Genomic DNA, 22,137 nt, shown 5'->3' with positions numbered 1-22,137 from the left:
TTTTTTTTTTAATACCTGGCTGTTACTTAATACTTTGAGAAATTACTATTATTTATTACATGTTACACACCAGCTGCACTGCAGAGCTTTTGGAGACTTTACTAAACACAGCTTTACAATAGTATCCATCAATATTGTTATATAGCATATTTCAGTAACAAGGCAATTCAAAGTGCTTTATATAAAACATTAAAAGCATCGAGACAGAATGCAAAAGAAACACTATAAAGGGACATTTAAATACAATTAAAAACAGTCACTAAAGAACTAAGAGAATAGAAAACAGAAATAAACTAAAATAGAATAAGGATGTATAACATACAAGAATAAAAGCTACATTGCAGTGTCAGAAATGATTATTTGATTTAATAAAAGGCAGCTGCAAACAGAAAGGTCTTCAGCCTTGATTTAAAAGAACTGAGAGTTGCAGCAGATGTGCAGTTCTCTGGGAGTTTGTTCCAGATACGAGGTGCATAAAAAACAAATGCTGCTTCTCCATGTTTAGTTTTGACTCTGGGGACAGAAAGCAGACCAGTCCCAGATAACCTGATGGTTCACAACGTAGCAGCAGATAAGAAATGTAATTTGGCCCATTCAGTGCTTTATAAACCAACAGTAATATTTTATAATCAATTCTTTGACAGACAGGACGCCAGTGTAAAGATCTGAGAATCTGAGTTATATGATCCACTTTCTTCATCTGAGGACTTGAGTAGCAGCGTCCTGAATCAGCTGCAGCTGTCTGTTTGATTTTTTAGGGAGACCTGTAAAGACAGCATTACAGTAGACAAGTCTATTGAAGATAAATGCATGGACCAGTTTTTCCAAATCCTGCTGAGACATAAGTCCTTTAATCCTTGATATATTCTTAATGTGATTGTAGGCTGACTTTGCAATTGTCTTAATGTGGCTGTTGAAATTCAGGAGTCCATGACTACACAAAGATTTCTGGCTTGATTTGTGTTTTTTAACATTACTGATTGAAGCTGAGTGCTGACTTTTAATTGTTCTTCCTGGGCTCCAAAGACAATTACATAAGTTTTGTCTTTGTTTAATTAAAGAAAATTCTTGCACATCCAATCACTGATTTGTTCAATGCACTTACTCAGTACTTGTATTGGACCATAGTTGCTTGGTGATATGTTTATGTTTATGTAAATTTGTGTGTCGTCTGCATAATTATGGTAACTTATTTTGCTGTTTTCCATAATCTGAGCCAGTGGAAGCATGTAGATGTTGAATAGAAGAGGCCCCAGAATGTAGCCTTAGGGAACTCTGCATGTCATTTTTGTCCTCTCAGATGTGTAATTACCAATACACACAAAGTAGTCCCTGTCCTTTGCCATAAAGTCCCACCCAGTTTTCCAGTCAGTCAAGTAATATGTTGTGTGCGATCATGTCAAATGCAGGACTGAGATCCAGTAATACTAAGACACTTAAACACTGTCTGTGTTTAAGTGGATATCATTGAAGAAATTAACAAGAGCAGTCTCAGTGCTGTGGCATGGTCGAAACAATAGAATAAATCCTTTAGTGCTTTAGCAGTACGTGACTCTCATACTGTATGACTTATCCATTGTGCTGGCCAGGCTTCTGCCTCTTTGTTTTCAGCACAAGCTGTTCTCTCTGGTCAGTAAAGGTGTGCAATAGCCACATGAATATCACCACTCCGTCTACTTATTAGTTCTCTGCCTCCATGTTTTATTTTTACTCTTTAATTTATTTTAGATAGATTAGAGAAGGAAGGTGGATGGAGGAGCCAACGGCAACGACACTGCATGAGCATGGGTAACCAGGGTAAATTTGCTAAGCTGGCGATCATACATCCATGAACTAATCGGTGCACTGCCAAAACATTCTGGGTGGAAATCAAGTGCTAGAATTATTGTTCTGCACGTCAGAGTAAGTGGATTACTGGTAATGCAGTAACAAAAATTTAACAGAGCAAACAGAAACAGATCAGAAAACAAGGAGGCTTTGTACTAAAATATGAGCACATATACTTATCAAACAGAGGGAATTAGAAATAAAGGCCTCTATTATAAACCTGCTTCCAATAAAGGCCTGGTACCCTCTGCAGCTGAGGTAAATAAAGGCCCCGGCCACTATTTGAGGAAATACGGTACCTGGAAACAAAACCCAACAATAAAATGAACATATTATTTGACTGCTATTTGAAGGTCTGGCTCCATCTCACTAGGCAGCAGAGAGCCTTTGTATTTTTTGTTTTTTGTTCTCTCTTCTTTTCTTTTTATCTGTAATCCTCTGTATGTATATGGGACACTGGGGAGCAACTGTTAAAGGATCAGAGAGATTTTGTCATGTTGACTTAAACCAAAGAGTGAGCAGCTAATGGCATTTTTGATTCATGCTGTACAAGCGCTAAGTTTTCAGGTGCTATTCCTCTGGAGGTGTCTGTCTATACTTCTAGCTCATATTCATGTAAGAGACCATATTTTTTAAATGTGAGCCTTTTAATGAATAGTTTTAACAGTGATTAATTAATTAATTTTAAAGAACTCGTAGGAACACATTACCAGCATATTACTGAGATTGTGTATGTGTGCATGTCCTATGCCAGTAACAGACAAGGCTCCATACCTGTAATGAGACTCCAGTGGTGGCTGTAATAAAACTCTTTCCCATTACTACAGGGATGTAGATTAATAGAGCGATACATTACTGTGTGCTTGACAGAGAGCAAAGTCCCAGACTTGTGTAGCAGCAGCATCCAGTGCTTCCCCAAGAAAGGGATTAGTTAAAAAAAAATACTGCAGATACTGTTTCTCTGGCTGTCGCACCCAAGATGTCATTAGAACAAAATGTAATCTGTCGGTTTTAATTCCAGAGCCGAACAGTCTGACCCCATCTGAAGCTAAGTGCTTTGGCCACCTCTTTTCTATTTAGCAGTGTCATTACTGCAAAACGACGGTCAGCTGCAATGACGTGAGGAAGACCAAAGAGATGGATATTTTGCAGTATAAAGCCTCCCAAATAAGTAATCCTTGCTTTAAATGCTACACAATCATTCTTGTGTAACGTTCAGCTCATCTCTGATGATTTTAGCATGCATTGAAAGAGAGTAAAAATATACAGATGCACAGTAAAGGTCATGCAATGTCTTGGGGTAATTCTTCCTGCCAGGCAGAGAGCCCTTCTCCACATACACATGCTAGGCTTGCACACTCACTCATACACATCCATGGATGCACACAAAAACACACACTCTCTCATTTGAATCCAGGCAAGAATTGTTCTCCATATGTTCCTTAGAAAAGGGTTAAGATGTATGTGTGTGTCTGAACTTGTATTTATGCTTGAATTATGCATTTGACTGTCATTCCGCTCCACTGAATACCCCCAACCTGATGAGCTGTCACTTAATATGCTGTTGCTGCTGTTGTTCATGTCGTTGTGATTGTTTTGACCTGGCGTAATCATCTTTCAAATCACAGCGAATGTCACAATGCCACTGACCGCATCAAGGTGCGTGTGTGGGATGAGGATGATGACATCAAATCACGAGTCAAGCAGCATTTCAAGCGCGAGTCAGATGATTTTCTGGGCCAGACCATCATTGAGGTTCGCACTCTCAGCGGAGAGATGGATGTTTGGTACAATCTGGGTATGTTGCTCATTTTATTTTAACGTTTTCTTACAAATGAGATATTGATTACTCGACAACTATGGTGGCACTTATTGTGGCACTTAAAAACAGTGATATAAGACACTTTGAGATCTCCCTTTATATATGTAACAATCTGTCATTAAAAGGACCAGATCATTTCATTTTTTTTTCTTACTGATACCATACTTTGAGGAATTTAAACATATGTTCCTACAAAAAACTTATTTTCTATTTAACAAAAGAAGCCAAACTTCTCAAATGTTAACTTAACACTTGCAATCACGCAAGTTAGGATTTTAATCATTAAATATCTAATTAAAGAGTAAGTATCTAACAAGGCATTCAATGCAATGTTTGATACCTGACTGTTTTTGATACTGTGTTATAGGCACGTTAAGTTTCAGCCCTAGTTATCAATGTCATTACCACTCCACAAGGTTTATATGCTATGAACATAAACATGTAACCCATTACACTGTAACTATTATAACAGGATATGAAGATAAGATGAAGTGTGGTCCAGTTGAGGTCATCATTACAGTCTATGCACCAAATAACCACAGGACCTGTGGTTCAGTTTGGGTACTGATGGTGTTGATGCAGAGTCTTTACCTATTTCCACTCTCATACATCACTGTTTTCATCATGCTGCATGAGGATGAATGGCAGCATAATGGGAGCTCCCACTTCTGTTGAAGTATTATGACTAACAGGTGCTGTCTTTGTTTGCCTCTCTAGCTAAAAGGAAGCAATTTGTGGTAATAGTGACCCCTGCCCTCTACTGCTTCTCTGTGCCTTTTTAAATGTCCACAATGAATGTTTAAACAGGCTTTTGCTGGTGTGGGTGTCCACCCCTCCAGCTGCTCTCCTCTCTAAGCCTCTTCAGCTCCTCTTCAATCTTGGCTTTTGCGCTTACATGGCTAGTCACCGTCGCTTTGTCACGTTATTATTTTTCACTTGTCTGTCTCTTGACCAACTGACTGTAGAGGAAAATTTCACTCATTTGACACAGCAGAGATGAATTGCATATGAGAGCACAGATGGGGGTATTTGAAGTCTGTAAGCAACTGCCGTGTCATTAGTTCTCAGTCCTGTCAGGAATGTGTTTGCTGGCATCTGTGAGTGCATGTGGCTCTATGTGAGCATTCAAGTCTACATGCACTCTCTTTCTACTAAATAAATAAAGTATTTTTTTCCCCAAAACCAACAAGCCTATTATAGCTAATAATATTGTTAATGATACTGTTTTCTTGTGCATAAAACGTCATGGCTGTAGATATGACATAATTCATGTTTTATGGAACATAATGTCAAGCAGTAACTTTACTTTATCATCCAGGACAAAGCAGAAAGAGATGCTACTGTATGTTTTTGGAATATGCGCCTACCAAAGACTGGTTTAAGCCATGTCACATCACTGCACTCTGTATGGTTTTGCTAATATGTCTTGTAGTTGGTAGTTATTTTTCAGTTACTTCCCAATTTTGAGAGTTCAGACCAGAACTAATCCAGCCTGGTTGTGTGTTACAGATAAGAGGACTGACAAGTCTGCTGTATCTGGTGCCATCAGACTCAAGATCAGCGTGGAGATGAAAGGGGAGGAAAATGTGGTTCCACCCCACGGCCAGTACACCTGTTTACATGAGGTAACCATTGTAATGTGACTCATGAGGAAAGTTAGTTTTCAAACAACTCATCTTTGGGGAACAAAGCATTAAATAATTATGTCATATCTCATGTTTGCTAAAGACTGTGACTACAGAAAAAATAACACAACAGGATCTTTCAACAATCGACATTCACAGAATTGCTATAAAAGATGATGAAGATGTCTCCAGTAGTGGCGTACACTGAGCAAAGAAATGTCTCTTTTAATACCTGTTGTGACACTGTGCTCCCTCACCATACCCTGTTCCTTCTTATCTCTCGTGCTTCTCACAGAACCTTTTCCACTACTTGACCGAGGTGAAGAACAGCGGGGTAGTGAAGATCCCGCAGGTGAAAGGGGACGAGGCATGGAAGGTCTACTTTGACGACGTGTCCCAAGAGATAGTGGATGAGTCCGCCATGAGATACGGAGTGGAGTCCATCTATCAGGCTATGACGTTAGTACCACCCTGATCTATGGCCTTTTACCTCACCAATCAGTCATTGTCTCATTCTGGAGAGTGGAGTAGAGAAGGAGATGAGAGAAGGAGAGTAGAAGGAGAACAGGAGTAGTAAAGATGTCTCCTCAGCAGAATCAGAGCTTGGACTATCAAGCTCCTAAGTTTGATTGATTAATTGCTGGTCTCCTGGAAAAACTCCCAACCTGCCTTGGTCACATTGATCATGGACACACATAAACACACTCGTTTCCCTCTTTCTCTCTGTCTCCCTGATCTTCTATGACCCTCTCCATCAATAATGTCTGTCTCTGGGTTTTCTCCACACACATACTCACATAGCCACATGCAAAGACACACCAACTAAAATTAAAATCATTAGATATTGATCAAGGTCATGCCATGCCATGTTACTACTTAATTTCTTATATAAGACTATTTCTTTATTTCAAAACTCTTTGTGGTACATGCAGTGAAATGATGAGATGGCTGAAAATTTTTGATTAAGACTACATTAGACAAAGAAGATTCTACTCCTGAGCTTCTGTCAGTGTCACCTCGCTTAGTCTTGGTGATCTATCACTGGTTGCATTGGAATTCATTTCTAACCTATACTGTCTGTTGTGCATCTCAGTCTGTTATTATGTTGTCTCATGTTCACTGTTTGCTTCATGACATCTTCTGCTTCTTAATATTTCAGTAAGTAATAATGAGTCACTTGATGCCTGTTAGAGCTGCTGTTTGAAAATCTCAAATCGCATCACCAAACTGCACCTTTTAAGCTCTCCTCACCCTGAAACATGAGCTTGTTGGGCGGTCCCAGTAGCTGACTATGTAATTAGTTACTACCTTAGTAAATCAGATGCTAATTACACACAGATTGTGTGGACAAATTTGGTTGAAAGGCTCACATTTGTGCTTTCATGTTTAGGAATCTGGCCACATGCATCCCTGAGATGAAGCAACACTGAGAGACAGTTTTTGTATTTGTGGTCTCTATATTATTTGCTCAACCACTGTAAAAAATGTTTGCAACATAAAGTACTCTGCTTGCAATGTTTTTTTTATTTTTTGTAGCAAAATGAGACAACAGTTCTTTCAGGATGACTGGTTTCTTTCTGATTTTTAGCTTTTTTCTACTAGGCCCAAGCATGTTTGATCCCCCCACCCCCTACCACTTTTTGAGATCCCACTGATCAGGATTCAGCCTCATATATCCCACAGCAGCTCCTTTATTTACTCTCCTACTGGCCTTATAGGGCAAATGTGTTGTTGGGTTTCTGTAGATCCCTTTAAAGCTTGATTTAGCTTTTCATAGGATTCTTCAGCATCTCACATTTGTAGCCTTCATATCCACATAAGTAAAGAGTCCAACTGCTACAGCAACAGCATGGTTATAGCTGTGTTGTTGACACATATGATTGTTGTAGTGCTGCCGATGTGAAGTTGCTGGGTGACAGACTATTGTTTTAGTGTGACAGTGTATTGCAGCATGTGAGAGATTGCTGGGTTATTTAACTGCAGACAAGTGAAGCAGTAAGTGGCTTTACTACCAGCTTTTTCAGGTGGAGTTAATGCTCCAGGCTTGAACCTTGTTTAAGCTGGGCGTTTTTCATTGTGGTGCTTATTATGCTTCATCAGGAATTTATGAAAGGCCCTACCTTTCTGCTTTCTTCATCATAGAACCTTGACTCCCAGTCACTCCAGACATGATGGCTGCATAAATCACAGCAGCTGTGAAGACTCACTCTCCCTCCTGTGCCCCCCACAACAACCCCCAACATACACTTCCCTCATGTTCGTTTTTCTTCATCTTACTCTATCACCACTCCCTAACTCCCTTGCTTCCCTTTTCCTCTGTTTCTCATCATCTTATTCTCATTTCTTCCCGCCATATGAAACCACAAAATGATCATATGTGAGTGAATGCATGGTACATTGCATCCACTGATAAAAACCAAGGCAGGGTAACACACGGAGAAGCAATGTCTTTCTCTTGAAAATTTGCTCAGGAGATCCAGCTCTAAAAGCACCATGGGAGTTTGTCGGATGCCATCATCACTCTCTTTGCATCAGTCTCTGTGCTCGCCTAACCCCAAGTGCTCCTGGGTAATTTGGAGGCTGAAAGCAGAGTAATTAAGTTGGCCTCCCGATGAGAACATGTTTGTGTTTCTATTTGTGTGTGTGTGTGTTTGTGTGTGTGTGCATGGGCTGCACTCTGGAGGGGGAGTAAATCTGTAATCATTATTTCACATAACTCGGTGCCTTTTCTAACACTTTGGCTTCATGAAGCAATGACTCACTGAGCTGTTTAGCTTCAAAATCTCTGGACTTCAAACCCAACATCCAGCTTCATGATACTTATGGTCACTTCCAACTTATGTGATATTTATGGACAAACACGTTAATTCAATTTATTTTTCCTAATATTATATAATATATTAAAAAGAATACTGCAAAATTATATCTATCTGAAGGTGAATAATACCAATTATTTTGATTTTTTTTATCTTTTAAAGCAACATTATGTGGAATCTAAACTAAAGGTAATGGTTGAGATTTTTTGATACAGACTCAAAATACAAGGAAATCTGTTTTCCATAGAATTAAGAATGAGCATTAAACACATGCTATATTTATAGAGCTCAGCCTACTTTTTCTGGCTTTAAGCCCTCAGGCATCTTTACAGTGTAAAAAGCATCCAGTTCATCCAGATGCTTGGTTGCTTTGGGTCACAGCCAGAGACTGATAAGGGAACCCTTGTTTACATTGTCTGCTGCATTAAAGTAAACATACAGATTATTGCGCATATACATTTTTATGTTGTGTACTACCTAGAGTAACATTATCCTTCACTGTCAATGATGTATCAATGAGGATGGATGTACCAGTGAATTATAATGTAGGAAGCATTCCACATCGCTTGTGAAGCAGAAGTATGAAGTGCTAAAATGAGCATATGCTCTAAACTCAGACAGAGATCCTTGCTCAAACCGGGCCTCCAGCAATTAATTACTGCTGGGTAGTGCTGTTGCAGTGTTTGTGTGAGTGTGGGTGTGTGTGTAGAGAGAGAGTGAGAGAGAGAGAGAGAGAGAGAGAGAGAGAGATCATGGCAAATCTGAAGGGGCAATACATGCGCCTCTCTCAGCATGATAAGTCTAAATTTCAGGTAATTTAAAGGGCACCTATTATGCTTTTGCTTATTTACAGTCATATGTATAATGTTACAATGTCAGATGTTCAGATTAATCATGGCCAAAGTGTCAAATAATGAGGTAAACATATGTAGAAGTAATACCAGTGAGCAAAGAGCACCAGCTTCATACTGCTCTGAATGCTCGGTTTCCAGCGTTTTTCTACTTTCAGCCTGAGCCGACGTTGGCTCGTGATGGATTTCTTTATATGATCATCTGCTCAGCACACAGTGCGCCAGTTCACTGCTCCGCTCCGCTAACATTATGGCATTTTTCCATTGTTTGGGGGTAGTCACATCGAGCCATGACTTGAGCTGGCACATGAGTGTTTTTCCATTACACAGCAGGCAAAGTAAAATAAGTTGTTTACCTGTTGGAGGTGTGCTGGTCATCTGCAGCTCTTCATCAAACATCATCATCACTTGTCACTGTTTCTGCTTGTACTATTCTCCCCTGCATTATTTTAATAGCTCCAAATTTCTCCATATCTTGTTGTGTTGACTGGATTTTAGCGCTGTTAAGGAAGCTCTGATAATTTGGTGAGGAACACATTTCATTTCCTGTAAATTCTTCACAATAAAAGTCTCCCATTATTTAGTTACTTAAAAGCTTTTAATTTGAAGCAGTAAAGCAGGAAATGTAGAGTTTGCATCGGCGGTAACTTAACATGACTCTGATACGGCTGCCCCTCAGCAGGCTTCCTGAAAGCCAATCAGAACAGAATGGGCCAAAACTGCCTGTTAGAGACAGAGGTTGAACTGAGAGGCTGCATAAAGGGCCAGTATTAGATAAATAATGATTTTTTAAAACTGTGAATCATGCAAAGCTACTCTGGTGGAGTCCAAAAATAAAAAATATAGAGCTGGAAATGAGCTTGATAGGTCCCCTTTAAAACAGTGCTGGAGACAGGAGAAAAGGAAACAAAATGTATTTAAACAAAATACATCAACTTTGCAACAATAACAAACCCCTGCTTCAATCCCTCCCCTGGGAGAGATGACTTGTAGTTTGTGTAATTTTAGCTCATCACATACAGTAGTATTGAGATGCGTTTTGTGCAAGGTTGACATACATTGATTCATCTTAGTGGAAAACACTTAAACTGGCAATTGCACACACTGTGCATGAATTTGTCTCAACTGTCTTTGTTACAGAATGAAAAAACAAGTAAGTTTAATGGTAGACAGTAAGATTTGCATTTCTTTCTTCTATTTCTCTGGATATGACTATATCTCAGCCCCAACAGGAACCTTTGATTTACTGTCAAACACTTGCTCCATCTATTACCTGCAGCCTTATATCTTTAATTGTATAGCTTATAAAGCTTTTATTTACAAGTATTTTGCTATAGATAATCTGTGAAGACACTTTTTATTACATGAACAGGGCAGTGAACTAATTATGCACTAACTCTTCCACCAGAAGTAATTGTTTGGAACAGAGTGTTCTCTCTTCTGCAGTCAGAAGGTGAAAATAATGAAGAAATATTGTACTGCAATATGTTTGCACAGTTTTTGTTTTTTACTGTAGCCACTGGCAGTGTATGGACAGATGGACAAACACAGGGTAGGGGATATTTTTGAGCTATATATTTCAAGGGTATTTTTTTTGCTGAACTCTTAACTGTGTTCTTTTTCAACACTGTAACTTTGTGGATTTTGGGTTATTTAAGTTCATATTGATTAATTTATCATTTTCTCTGCCTGGAATTTTCTAGTTGTTGTGGGGTCTCTGCTTTTTCATATGATTATCTATCGATCCTGGGTGAAGAAATGATGTCGATCTTGCCCTGAAATGACTACGGCACTATGCTTGAAGCCAAGTGAAGATAATAGCTGTTTATTCTCCTCTGCAGGCATTTCTCCTGTCTGTCTGCCAAATACATGTGTCCCGGTGTGCCAGCAGTGATGAGCAACCTGCTTGCTAATATTAATGCCTACTTCGCCCACACCACCACCACCACCACAACCACTGCCTCCGCTTCTGACCGATTTGCTGCCTCTAACTTTGGAGTAAGTGTGCCTATTTTTCTCTTGTAATCTGCCAAAAGTGATACATAGACATAGAGTGCTAAATAAAAATGTGGGTCATCCACAATCTCCAGTTAGAATCAAGTAACATCTATTGCTATCTTATATTCTGATATTGAACTACTGACATCACTATTTTGTGTGATCATTCCCAGAGTTATTGTCTAAAACAAGTTGTGCACTTTAAATCAACAAAATCTCAAAGGTCGCCAGTGCTTTCTGATTGAACATTTAATAAGCTAATGTTGCAATATTTCCAGGCAGGAAGCCGAAGCTGGCAATACACTTAAACCACAAAATTTTGTTCCAGGAAGCAAAAATGAACCACCGCAGGCATATCAATGCTACCACACAGTGTTATAAATTCTTTGACAAAACACTTTGGGTGTGGTGACACTCTAAACTAAATTATGGAATTCTCATCCTGACAGAGGGAGAAATTTGTCAAATTACTGGACCAGCTGCATAACTCTCTAAGGATCGACCTCTCCAAATATCGGGTATGTATGTGAAATTATGCATGTAGTGTAGTGTGTTTGTGAAATCTAATCTTATTTGTGTTTGTCTCTGTGTCTTCTTCTGTGACTATTATCAGTTTGTTGTAAAAAACAATCTCAAGTCTACATTGTTATTATGTAGATGGACTACATTTTCACTGGACATTTGACACACTGCAGGCTGCCATTTAGTTTGCTATGTTTAGCATTTACCTCCTTTAAAACTGGCTTTAAACACCTTTTTGTTGTGCTCTATTTGGCTATCTATTTTTGACAGAAGTAATGCCATCTAAGCTTTCTTCCACTTGGTTGATTTGATAAAGGCTTCCTGGTTCACTCAACTTTGTTTACAGTACAGTGTGTGCTTACTATATCTGGCATGGAACAGCAATCCGTTTACGCTTTGATGTTAATGCCAAACGTGTGGCTGTCTCCCTCCAAACGTGGATATTGACTGGGTCATCTTCTTTCTTGGAAACATTTCAATCCGTATTTCATGCATTTTTCCCACAGTGTAATTGCGCAGGATGCATGTTAATGTCAGATACTGTATTAAAAGTGTTCTACTAAATATGGTGATTATTGCAAGGTAAATGTCATTCCAGCTGTGTGTGACATGATGTCATATCAAGAATGACATTTTATTATGCCACATGTGACACATTCCCCATATGTCCCCATAATGTTAACAACTGAGTATATGCAGAGTGTATATAGCGTTGGAGATTTTGTGGTCTTAAGCTGCGATGATTAAGAGAGGCTTGTGAAAAGTATGATTTGGAAAAGCAGAAGTTACAGATAGACACATATATAGACAGACAGACAGACCTCATGTCATACATTGTTGTTAAACAACACTGAATTTAATTTAAAATGAATTGAATTATAAATGACTGAAGTGATTTTGCAGTTTTCAGCAGATTGTAGCCAGGCACATAAATACTGGTAATCAGCCCGCTGTGTCAAGAAGCCCATCGGCATCTCAAGAAATAGTGGTTCTTCTGGTCCAATAAATAGACCCTACAGTGAGTGTCCAGCACTCCACCTGACATGGTAGTACATGGATTTAGACTACTGGACACCATGTAAACAGATGCAAACTAGGCCACATACTCCCAGGTTTCTGTATGTAGGCTGTAGCAACTCCAGGATGATTTAATGTGTCAAGTATCAACTAATACTAGCAGACATTTGCTGGCCAGTACTAATGTAAAACAAGAACATGTTGTTTCAAAAGACAACCACATACCTGTCTGTGTACTACATTAATATGCCAATGATGTTTGCCTCTTGCCATGCATGTTCACATAAGTTAAGCACACTTCATATTTTGGTGGTTAAGCTGTAGTATCCAAAGCTAAATATGTGAAATATAAAACAATATGCACTAGTATAATAGTACAAGCAATACAATTGAATCAGAGCTGTAACAAACCTTATCTTTGTAAAGGTAACATGATTCAATTTTTGTTGATACTGTGTAAGGGAGGTGATCATTCAAATGTTAAAGTAATTTGAATGCATTATACTAAAATGTGTCTCTAATATTTTGTCCACCCCATTTATATACATGCTGGGGAAATAACATTTCTCTGTAAGAATAGATGTAGTAACATTTCATCCCCCAGTTAGTGACACTTAGAGGCCTATTTACTGTATGATATAGGTTCATTCTTCATGGTCGTTTGTTTGTGGGTTTTCACATCATTTGTTAGTGAACTGTACTGCTGTATATACAGAATTTTCAGAATTTTCTGATTGACCTGTCACAGCCATAGCCTGTATGTGTTTGATTTAGAGTGCTTATTGACGTTGTTTCATGTCTTATGAGACCACACTTTGTGTTGTAGTGTGCCAATTGACATGGTCGGTTATCGTCAATACTTGCATATTTGTGCAATAAACTCAAATAAAACATACCTAAAAAGCTGAATTACATGTAAAAATTTGATTAAATTGTATAATTAATTTAAATAAAACATGTTTTTTTTTGATGAAATAACCAATGACCCTTTGAAAGAATCATCAAAAACATAGTGACTCTACGTAACTCAAAATGTATGAGAAAATGTGCCAGTAAAACATAGTGTTTAGATTAGACAATGGTAAAATGTAGAAACTGGAACCATGCAATCAGGAATTCATCTCTGATCGCCAGAGATCTGCCACTCCCGGGCCACTAAAGGTGCTGCTGTATTCTACTCAGGCAGATTGAAATCCTGACATACAGTACATAATCTTCCAGAACAATCCCAGGGGAGCTAATCCTGTTAAACACCACACACACAAACACGCAGGCACACGCACAAACACATTCAAACACTCACTTGCATGACCATATACACACATATACTGTACATCCATACACATGTGCCCAAATGCAGGTACAAACATGCACATAGTTATGGACACATGCACAATCATACACACGTTTATATCTCTCTCTCTCTCTCATTCTGTCTCTTACACACACACATACATGCATACACAGACCCGCATCTCCTTCACTTCTGCACTTGCTTTACCAAATGTGTAGCCATCCACACTGTTGTTTCACTGTAACTGCACACTGCCTTACACACAGGTATGCACCTGAGCACCACACACACACAGACACACACATTTCTCCTCAGCTGGTGGCATTACACAGTGAACTGTAACTGAGAGATGACCCTCTCACCTTTAGTGTGATACAAAAGGCAATGTGTCGTTGAGTGGGTTATCACTTTAATTCCCTCGTTCCTTGCCACGGCTCTCTTTGTGAAGCCACATGATACAGAGACACACCCTGATAGCAGCAGATCCTGCTGGCTGCCCATCATGGCTGCATGATGGAAAAAGAGGAAGGATGAGAGGAGGACAGCAAGTAGTAAATAGTGAGGGAGGGATAAAGAGAATTTGGAAAGAGAGGTGGATGAAACAAGCAGAGAGAAGGAGTCAGAAGAGCTGGGCTTTGGACGAAGGGGGGAGAGTTGGAAGAAATGAGAGATGGATTTGGAAAGAGGAGAAGAGGAACAGATGAAGAATGAAAGTAGGCATGGTGAGTGGTTAAGAGAAAAGGAGAGAGAGGGTTAAGTGAAGGAGAGATGGCCTCTTTTATTTTCAGATGGCCTGGCTGTCTGGTGATGACATGTTCACCGAGAGCAGTCACAGAATATCACAATGGCTTCACCTGCCAGCACTGCCCTGCTGCTCTCCTGTCAAGCCTGCCACAAAACAGTGCTTCACACACACACACACACACACACACACACACACACACACACACACACACACACACACAGAGTTCATACTCTCTCTCACTCTCTCACTTTCTGAAGCTGTCCCACAGAGCCAGCCTGCCACTATTGGACAGTAATAAGATTCAGATCTGGCTGCTCTGCCGTTCGCCGTATGGATTTCCCTATAATGACATTCTGAGGGAGATTGAGTTTGCTTTTGTAAAACAGAGAGCTTGAATCAGCAGAGAGGGAGCAGGGGTGCAGCTGTCACTCTACATTCTGCTACATATGCGTTTCTTCCTTTTAAACTTTACTCTAACAGCCCTGATACACGGTGACACCTTGTATAATCAGTCTGTCCCTGCTGGGATTTGCAGGTTTCTCTGGGTCGGACATAAAATCTCAGTATCCAGCGTACACTGCAAGGGATTTGGGGTGTTGCCTTAGTTTTGACAGTTTGATGTAAAGTCATGATAGTAGGCACCCCTGGGAGTTGTGCTCTATTCTCTTGAAATTGAACTGTGCACAGTATTGCAGCAGACCTTTAGAGAAAAGGTTACTTAATGCAAACAACTGGTTTGGTCCTCTCTGTGGTGCAGCAGTTTCTGCTACCTCCAGTAAAAAAAGAGAGTAAAGCAGTTGTTCCTTACAGTATCTTTCTCTCTCTACTACAGGTTTGTGCCATATTCAGTAGCACTGAGCTGTTAATGGAGGCGATGAGGCATAACACAAACAAAAAACATATATTTCTGAGATTATATCCACAAGGTTGCTCTATGGCACTAATAGGATATACTTGCTACAGAAGTGTACAACCAGCCTCTGTCATTCTCACATGGCAGACAAATATGATTTTCTAATTTCCAGAGGAGGAAAATGTTTAGAGAACAAAGCAGTATCTGCATAGTTGCAAGTATAATCTTGTTCTTTGCAGAGCAAAACCTGCATAATTCAGAGGTAGCTATTTGAAATTTATGACAATGTAAAAACCCAGGCACAATGGAAAAGCTAGTATCACCTTTCACAGAGTGGAGAAGATAAGAAACCTCTCTGGCAACCCCGATGAAAAAAAAGTTATTGAAAGGGCGCAGGACTCAAAGTCTGAAATGTGTGAAGTTCTGCTGCTTTTGAAAATAACAAGACACAGAAACATTAATATTTATAGTTTATTAACCCTCCATGCATGTTGAAAATAAGTGGAATATGCATAATATTTGAGATGATAGAAGAGTCGTTCTTTTTAGCTTTACATGTGAATTTATGTAGCTATTTCTACATTTACAGCCAAGTTATCAGAAATTCTCTTAAATGTACCCATTAAATATACAACTTATAAATTTGGTAGACACACAAACCCACACAAATAGACACACTCAGTGGCACATGCCTGAGGATGGTCAGAGTGCAGGGTGACCGGTGCAATGTTCCTGTGGCAGTTTGAGGTCCAGTGCCTGTCAGTGCGTGACTGCTTTTGATCTTTTTTTCCACATGATTACCTGCACTCCCTCCACTTGTTACCCGGTGTTTAACCAGCAACATTTTAGCCATTATGCATGACATTATGTAAACTGCACAGTTACAATTGTCCATTCTGAATAAAATAAAATTTGGGTTTTTTTTATTACTCAATGTAGACACTGTCTTAAGATAATATTCAATGTGGACTAGAATAAAGAAAAAGGAGTAAAAGCTCATCTGCATCACTCACTCCTTGCCCCATCCCATAATGGACTCTCTGTCATCTTTCGAAGGCAGTGTTGATGTTGTCTCTACTTTTGGCTGAAATATGGATGTTTTGCTTTTTTAGCTTGCCTGCTTCTGGGCAATCCATCTGTTTCTTTTTCCTTTTTTTCTGCTGATGGAGTTTTCATTTCTGGTCTTTTTTTTTTGGACATGCAAAAATTGCTGTTACGCTAGACAAAGGTCTTTGTTCATCAATCACAAAACAATGTTTATACAAACAAAGAAATATCTGTAAATAGTTGTTAAAATTAGCAATTGTAAAGTTAGGAATTGGTAAGAAACAGAGAGGAGCTGAATTACAATTTTCAGTTCCTTGTGTTCTGTAATTAACGTCTCACTGGTTCACAAGTACATGCTGTTTTTAACATGTTTAAGCATCCCACACATTATAATTAAGATAAATCCTGCTCAGTTGATACTTGCTTTCAATAATGAATGCATTTTTGGGAACCCTTGCCATCTGCAATCAAAGCAGGTTGTTAAGTCAAAAAATCAAATTAGATTGGTAGCTAAGATCATAACATTTTGTTTGTAGAAATATACATTCTCTGCATCAACTGTAATGAGTGTCAATGAGCACTTGACTTTTCCTGACTTCAGTCACCATAATTACACAGCTAGATTACCTGTTGATGTCAGAGAATCCACTAATTAACATGTTAAAAATGCCACACTATGATGTGATATAAGACAATATTGTTTACAATTTGAATTAATAATTTAATTTCAAAAGTCAACTCAATGAACGTACTAAAAGTAAACTCAATAGATGAGACCTCTACTATCAGTAAAAGACAGACTGGCAGTAATTGAAATTGCAGTCTTTTTTGTTTCGTTTTTCCCCTGTGGGCACTTTCAGCTCTTTCTAGGGTGATTTTCTTCTCTTAGATAAAGGTGTTAATGCTTCTATTGGAAAAGCATGAAGGGACAGATTTGTTTGACATTACCTCAGGAATGCAAAAGCCTTAATGGATTAGACACCATTATTTTTCAGAATTACTTTTTAGCAACAAAAAAAGTCTTAATTGGTTTCACTCTATAAAAGTTGCAATACTTATACCCAAAATAAACAGATGAAACACAACTGTCTTACTGGTTCCAGTGCGGTGATTCCAGCATGGTTATTTCAAGAGGTGTATCGATGATGGCATTCAAGGTTGCAGTGGAAGATATAGAATCCATGTTTCAAAGGGACTGATGGTTTCACTTGTGTCTGAAGGCTACATGTATGTGAGTTTATTGTAAGAGAAATATCAGTGTCAGTAGAGAAAGAGAGGAAAGTGACTGATGGCGCTTATGGGCTCCATGCTGGGAATGAGACTCTGTGTCGGTACAGTAGCTGCTGGAAAATTCTTTTATTTCCCTGGAATTGAAAGATTTATATTAAAAGGAATGTGCTGGGGCCTGGATGAGACAGGATGCTTGAGCTTCTTAAATCATGTTTTAAAATTTAAATGGAATAAAATTTTCCAGCTAGAAACAAATGATGAATGCTCAAATAATTGAATTGTTCATATTAAAGGCACTGATGCAAATTGCAATTTTTCTGAGACAACAAATCTACTCCAAACTGATTCTTTTTTTCCAGTAGGCAGCCAAATATTGTATAACTGGTCCACATTTGCTTGTGCAGGATGTGTGTCAAGCTTGTTTGCCTGGAGGGTGTTTATCTTTATTGGGGACTACACTTTCACCTCTAAACTAGACTTTTCCTTAATCATCGATCTAGAGAAATAAACTGTAAGTTCTCAGTAGGCAGCTGACTGTCGGTGAAACATTAATATGCCTCCCATATATTTCTTACTCTGTTGGTTGTTCTTGAAAACTCCATTGTCGTTTTTTTTTTTTTCTTCTTCTTCGAAAACCAATCCTCTTGAATCAGTTATCAACCCAATAAAAACTTGTATGCAGTTCACGTCCAAAAGATGTCAGGTGAGTTTTGCTTGTGCTGATGGGCCTTGATCTCAGATAGACCTCTCCTGTTCGTGTGCTGTCAAGCCTTCAGGCTGTTGTGAAGATTTTGTTCTATTTCCTGAATCTCCGGTGTGTATTTATTGACAAGGTAGAGGAGGGATTGAAAACAAGCAGAATTGTATTAGAGCACCGAGAGAGTAGGAGAAGTAGGATAATGTATGGGGCAGGGATGCTTTTCCTCAGGGCTGTCAGGGCTTTATATGCTCCCTGTCACGGTGTTCTGCACTGCCTGATGACTTCATGGCCCTGAAATAGAGGTTTTCATCAGCAGAGACCTCCCTTGTCCACTAAACGATTAGACAGACAGTCATTTCGTTATGATTGCTGGGCGTTGCTCTGTAATCAATTTCAATGTTTTGGCCTACGCGGTGTGATGTGTTGGAGGGCAGGGGGGGAGGTGTGTGACATTTAAAGTCTGCTTACAATAAGATATCCTCTCTCCTCATGTTATTTTCCTGTCTTTCTCATTCTTTCTCCAGGATAATTTCCCTGCAGGAAACCCAGAGCGTCTCCAGGACCTGAAGTCCACTGTTGATCTGCTGACCAGCATCACCTTCTTCAGGATGAAGGTAGTGTGTGTGCACATATGTGTGAGCTTGTGGGTGTGGAATATTTTGAAATTGAAAGAAACATAAACATTTTAATAAATGATGATGGAAAACAACAATAACTAATCTTTGTAGATCTCTAAGATGTGTTTTGTCACGTTTTATCACAGAAGTGCTGCACCCTTGACTTAGTGATTGAGGCGCCTTCAATACTGGTCAAGGCCATAAAATCTCCCAACCAGTTATAAACATAAACCCAGATTGATTTTATGCATGTTTCATTTAGGTGAAATCAATTCAATCACATAATTCCTGAAACCTGCCCCCCTTTCAACACAACTGACCATTCAAAACCAAAAGATTTATGGTTGTACAAATTCATGACTGCAGGTTCATGCAAGGGGGTTGTGTTTGTATAATGTGTGCTGACCTCCATACTACAGTAAGCCTCTATGTTTCAAATGCTTCCAGCTCTGTCCCCCCCCTCCCCCCCCAACAGTATGTCGAGTTGTCTCCCGCTTTATGAAGCTCGGCTCCATTCAGCTCTCTTTTGGCGGGAGTGGGGGTGTAGCACTGGAGCACTGAGGCATAGCTAAGATGGCAGCTGCGAGCAAAGGAATGAAACCTGTCACTTTAGGTTACCAAAGCTCTCACTCTGTGCCATGCCCATGCTGAGCTTTACTGTGTATAAGCACCGCTGCTCACTCATAGGAGCTACTGTGTTACTATACGGTGCACACACACACCCTAAATGCCAGTCTGACCACATGTCAATTATGATATACATAATACATGTAAGTAGGTTGCCCATTTTTTCCACAAGGTAGTGATATCTTAGTATAAATATTTCAAACATGTAAGATGATATTATTACATTATCACTCCACTAATGGATGGTACATAGAAATGCATTTAAGTTAATGTACCTGTCATTGATTTGGGTTTTTTAAATCATATAACAATATGCTAGGAGACCTACAAGAATACCTAACCCTGAAAGTATACCTATTTTTTATTATGTATGTGTGTTTGTGTGTGTAGGTTCAAGAGCTCCAGAGTCCACCAAGAGCCAGTATGGTGGTGAAGGACTGTGTGAAAGCGTGTCTGGACTCCACATACAAATACATTTTTGATAACTGTCATGAACTATACAACCAACTCCTCGACCAGGTAAACAGTACTTTTTATAACACTACTTATAAACCTTTTCAGCTCAAGAAAGTCAGACTTCTGTGGCACAGGTAAACATAAAGAACAGCAGTGTATATACTGAACTCTCCAGTCATGTACAACGTGAACAGTTGCCAGCTTGTATTTCTCACATTATATCTTGCAGATGTAGTGACGCACATACTAAACGATGCATCACTTCAACACTTAGTGATTCCTCACTTGGATTTTCTGTAGATGTGTCTTGAAACCCTAATCTCTGGTCAAATCATACACGAACACAATTAAGTTACAGGTTAAGCATAGTTACTGTACTATAGAAGTGTGCACATTCATTTGTGTCAAAAATATGAAGAAGAGGATGAGGTATCAGGTTGTAGGTGTGGATAGTGTTTGAGTCTAATCAAATTAAGGCTGCATAGTTCTTGTGCTCGGACCCTCATACCTCTGCGTGCTGTGCACCCGCAAACCTGCACAAAATAGTAATGCAATTATGGCTGACATCCCAGTGTTCAGCCTTGCCTACTACCCACAGCTCCTTGTTAATGATTGGCTTTACCTGTACAATGCAGCTACTTTTAAAGTTCTGAGAAAGAAACATCACATGCAGCTTTACGTGCTTTCTTCGACTTCAGTAGCGACCCTCCTGTCTATTCGCTGTAGGTGTTGTCCACAGCGCCAATAACAGTATCAGAGAGCAATTGCAACTCCTGCAAAGATGAGACACACTGATGGGTGCAGGTTTCAATCTGAGCCCTTAATGCTCCCCAGAATTTGTCTGATGTTATCACTATATATGCAGTTTTAAAAACCATCATCTATTTTGTGGCTGAATCAACCAGCATTTGTGCATTCTACAGCAATTGTTGAAAAGCTGAATATTAATGCAGACTGTTGTTTTAAAAATGCATTTGTTCACCCTGTTTCAGAATGGGACTTGTCTGCCACCTGTTCAGCTTTGGTGTTTTTTGTGTCTTTGATTGTGGTTGTTGTTGTTATTGCTTTCCTGGGCGTGAAAGACATAACCTGGCCCACCACTGGTCAATCCATAGCAAACAAACACTCAACAAGATATTATAAAAAAATATGTTATTCCTAAGAATAGAATTTGTATTCTATGGATATTATACACAGGATAGTTACAAACAAACCTAGGCCTCTGGCATGTGTTTGTTATTGTAAAAATGTTATACTTTTCTGAATCATGATTTGATGATAGTGTGAAATTCAAATTTAGCAACTCACAGCACTCCTGCAGATTCATGTAATCATTAACATTAAATTAATAACAAACTACCAACTCACCAGCTCAACAATATGCAACACTAACTAGATAACTGAAGCTAAAGGGAGTCTTTATTAACTCTCTACTTGCTTATTGCACAGCTTCAGTTGTTTAAACATGATGATGCTTGCATAAATTCATGTAGCCAGATACCAGAAAAATCTTCCTTTAATGGCTTGTTGTCGTTAAACAGTCAAACAATTAATATTGAATACAGTTGTTACTCCAGTTCTGCTCCTAATTCACTTGTCAGAAGCTCAACATTAAAACTCTTTGAAGTTTTCTGCCTATGGCGAGCACCCTCTCTCTCACCTCATTCCTTCATCATGTATCACCTTCAGCCTGTCATAAAGCTGATATCATGCTTTCCCTCAGCTGTAGTGCGCTTTGTGTAGTGTTTGTGTTACAATGCTGGGAAAATATAAATTCAATCCAGCATGACCAGAAATCAATAGGCTATATATTGTGTCAGACATTTACCAGCCAATAAATGCTCACCGTGTCTATTGCAATCTTTGCATGAAAGACTTCAACCTTCTAAGAAGGGGAGAGTCCACAGTGAAGAGCCATATCAAAACAGCCAAGCATCAGGCAGCACTTACCTGATGCAAATCTCAACTGTTCTGGGCTTTTTTGGCTCTTAAGTGAGCCGATGGATAATGTATGAGTGCAAAAAATAAGTTGAAAGCATGTTACTTCATCATGTATAAATAGAATAGAATATCATTGGCATGCCATCAGC

The 22,137-nt window shown here is 39.1% G+C and overlaps 1 protein-coding gene across 5 annotated transcripts in view; it reads left to right on the top strand.

Moving 5' to 3' along the window:
* The window catches only part of LOC122971272 (protein unc-13 homolog C), a 114,722-nt gene that overhangs the window by 38,933 nt on the left and 53,652 nt on the right, over window positions 1-22,137 (top strand). For all 5 annotated transcript variants that reach the window (XM_044338037.1, XM_044338197.1, XM_044337960.1 and 2 more), the window contains 7 exons: window positions 3,456-3,625; window positions 5,159-5,274; window positions 5,570-5,733; window positions 10,783-10,939; window positions 11,389-11,457; window positions 18,872-18,961; window positions 19,982-20,110. In XM_044338037.1, the coding sequence (XP_044193972.1) occupies window positions 3,456-3,625; window positions 5,159-5,274; window positions 5,570-5,733; window positions 10,783-10,939; window positions 11,389-11,457; window positions 18,872-18,961; window positions 19,982-20,110 (895 nt within the window). The remainder of the gene's footprint in view (window positions 1-3,455; window positions 3,626-5,158; window positions 5,275-5,569; window positions 5,734-10,782; window positions 10,940-11,388; window positions 11,458-18,871; window positions 18,962-19,981; window positions 20,111-22,137) is intronic.

This window comes from Thunnus albacares, chromosome 1 (genome assembly GCF_914725855.1).
Source record: "Thunnus albacares chromosome 1, fThuAlb1.1, whole genome shotgun sequence".
NCBI classification, from domain to species: Eukaryota; Metazoa; Chordata; class Actinopteri; order Scombriformes; family Scombridae; genus Thunnus; species Thunnus albacares.
The sequence above is the reverse complement of the archived record's forward strand: the minus strand, read 5'-3'. Positions and strand labels throughout refer to the sequence as shown.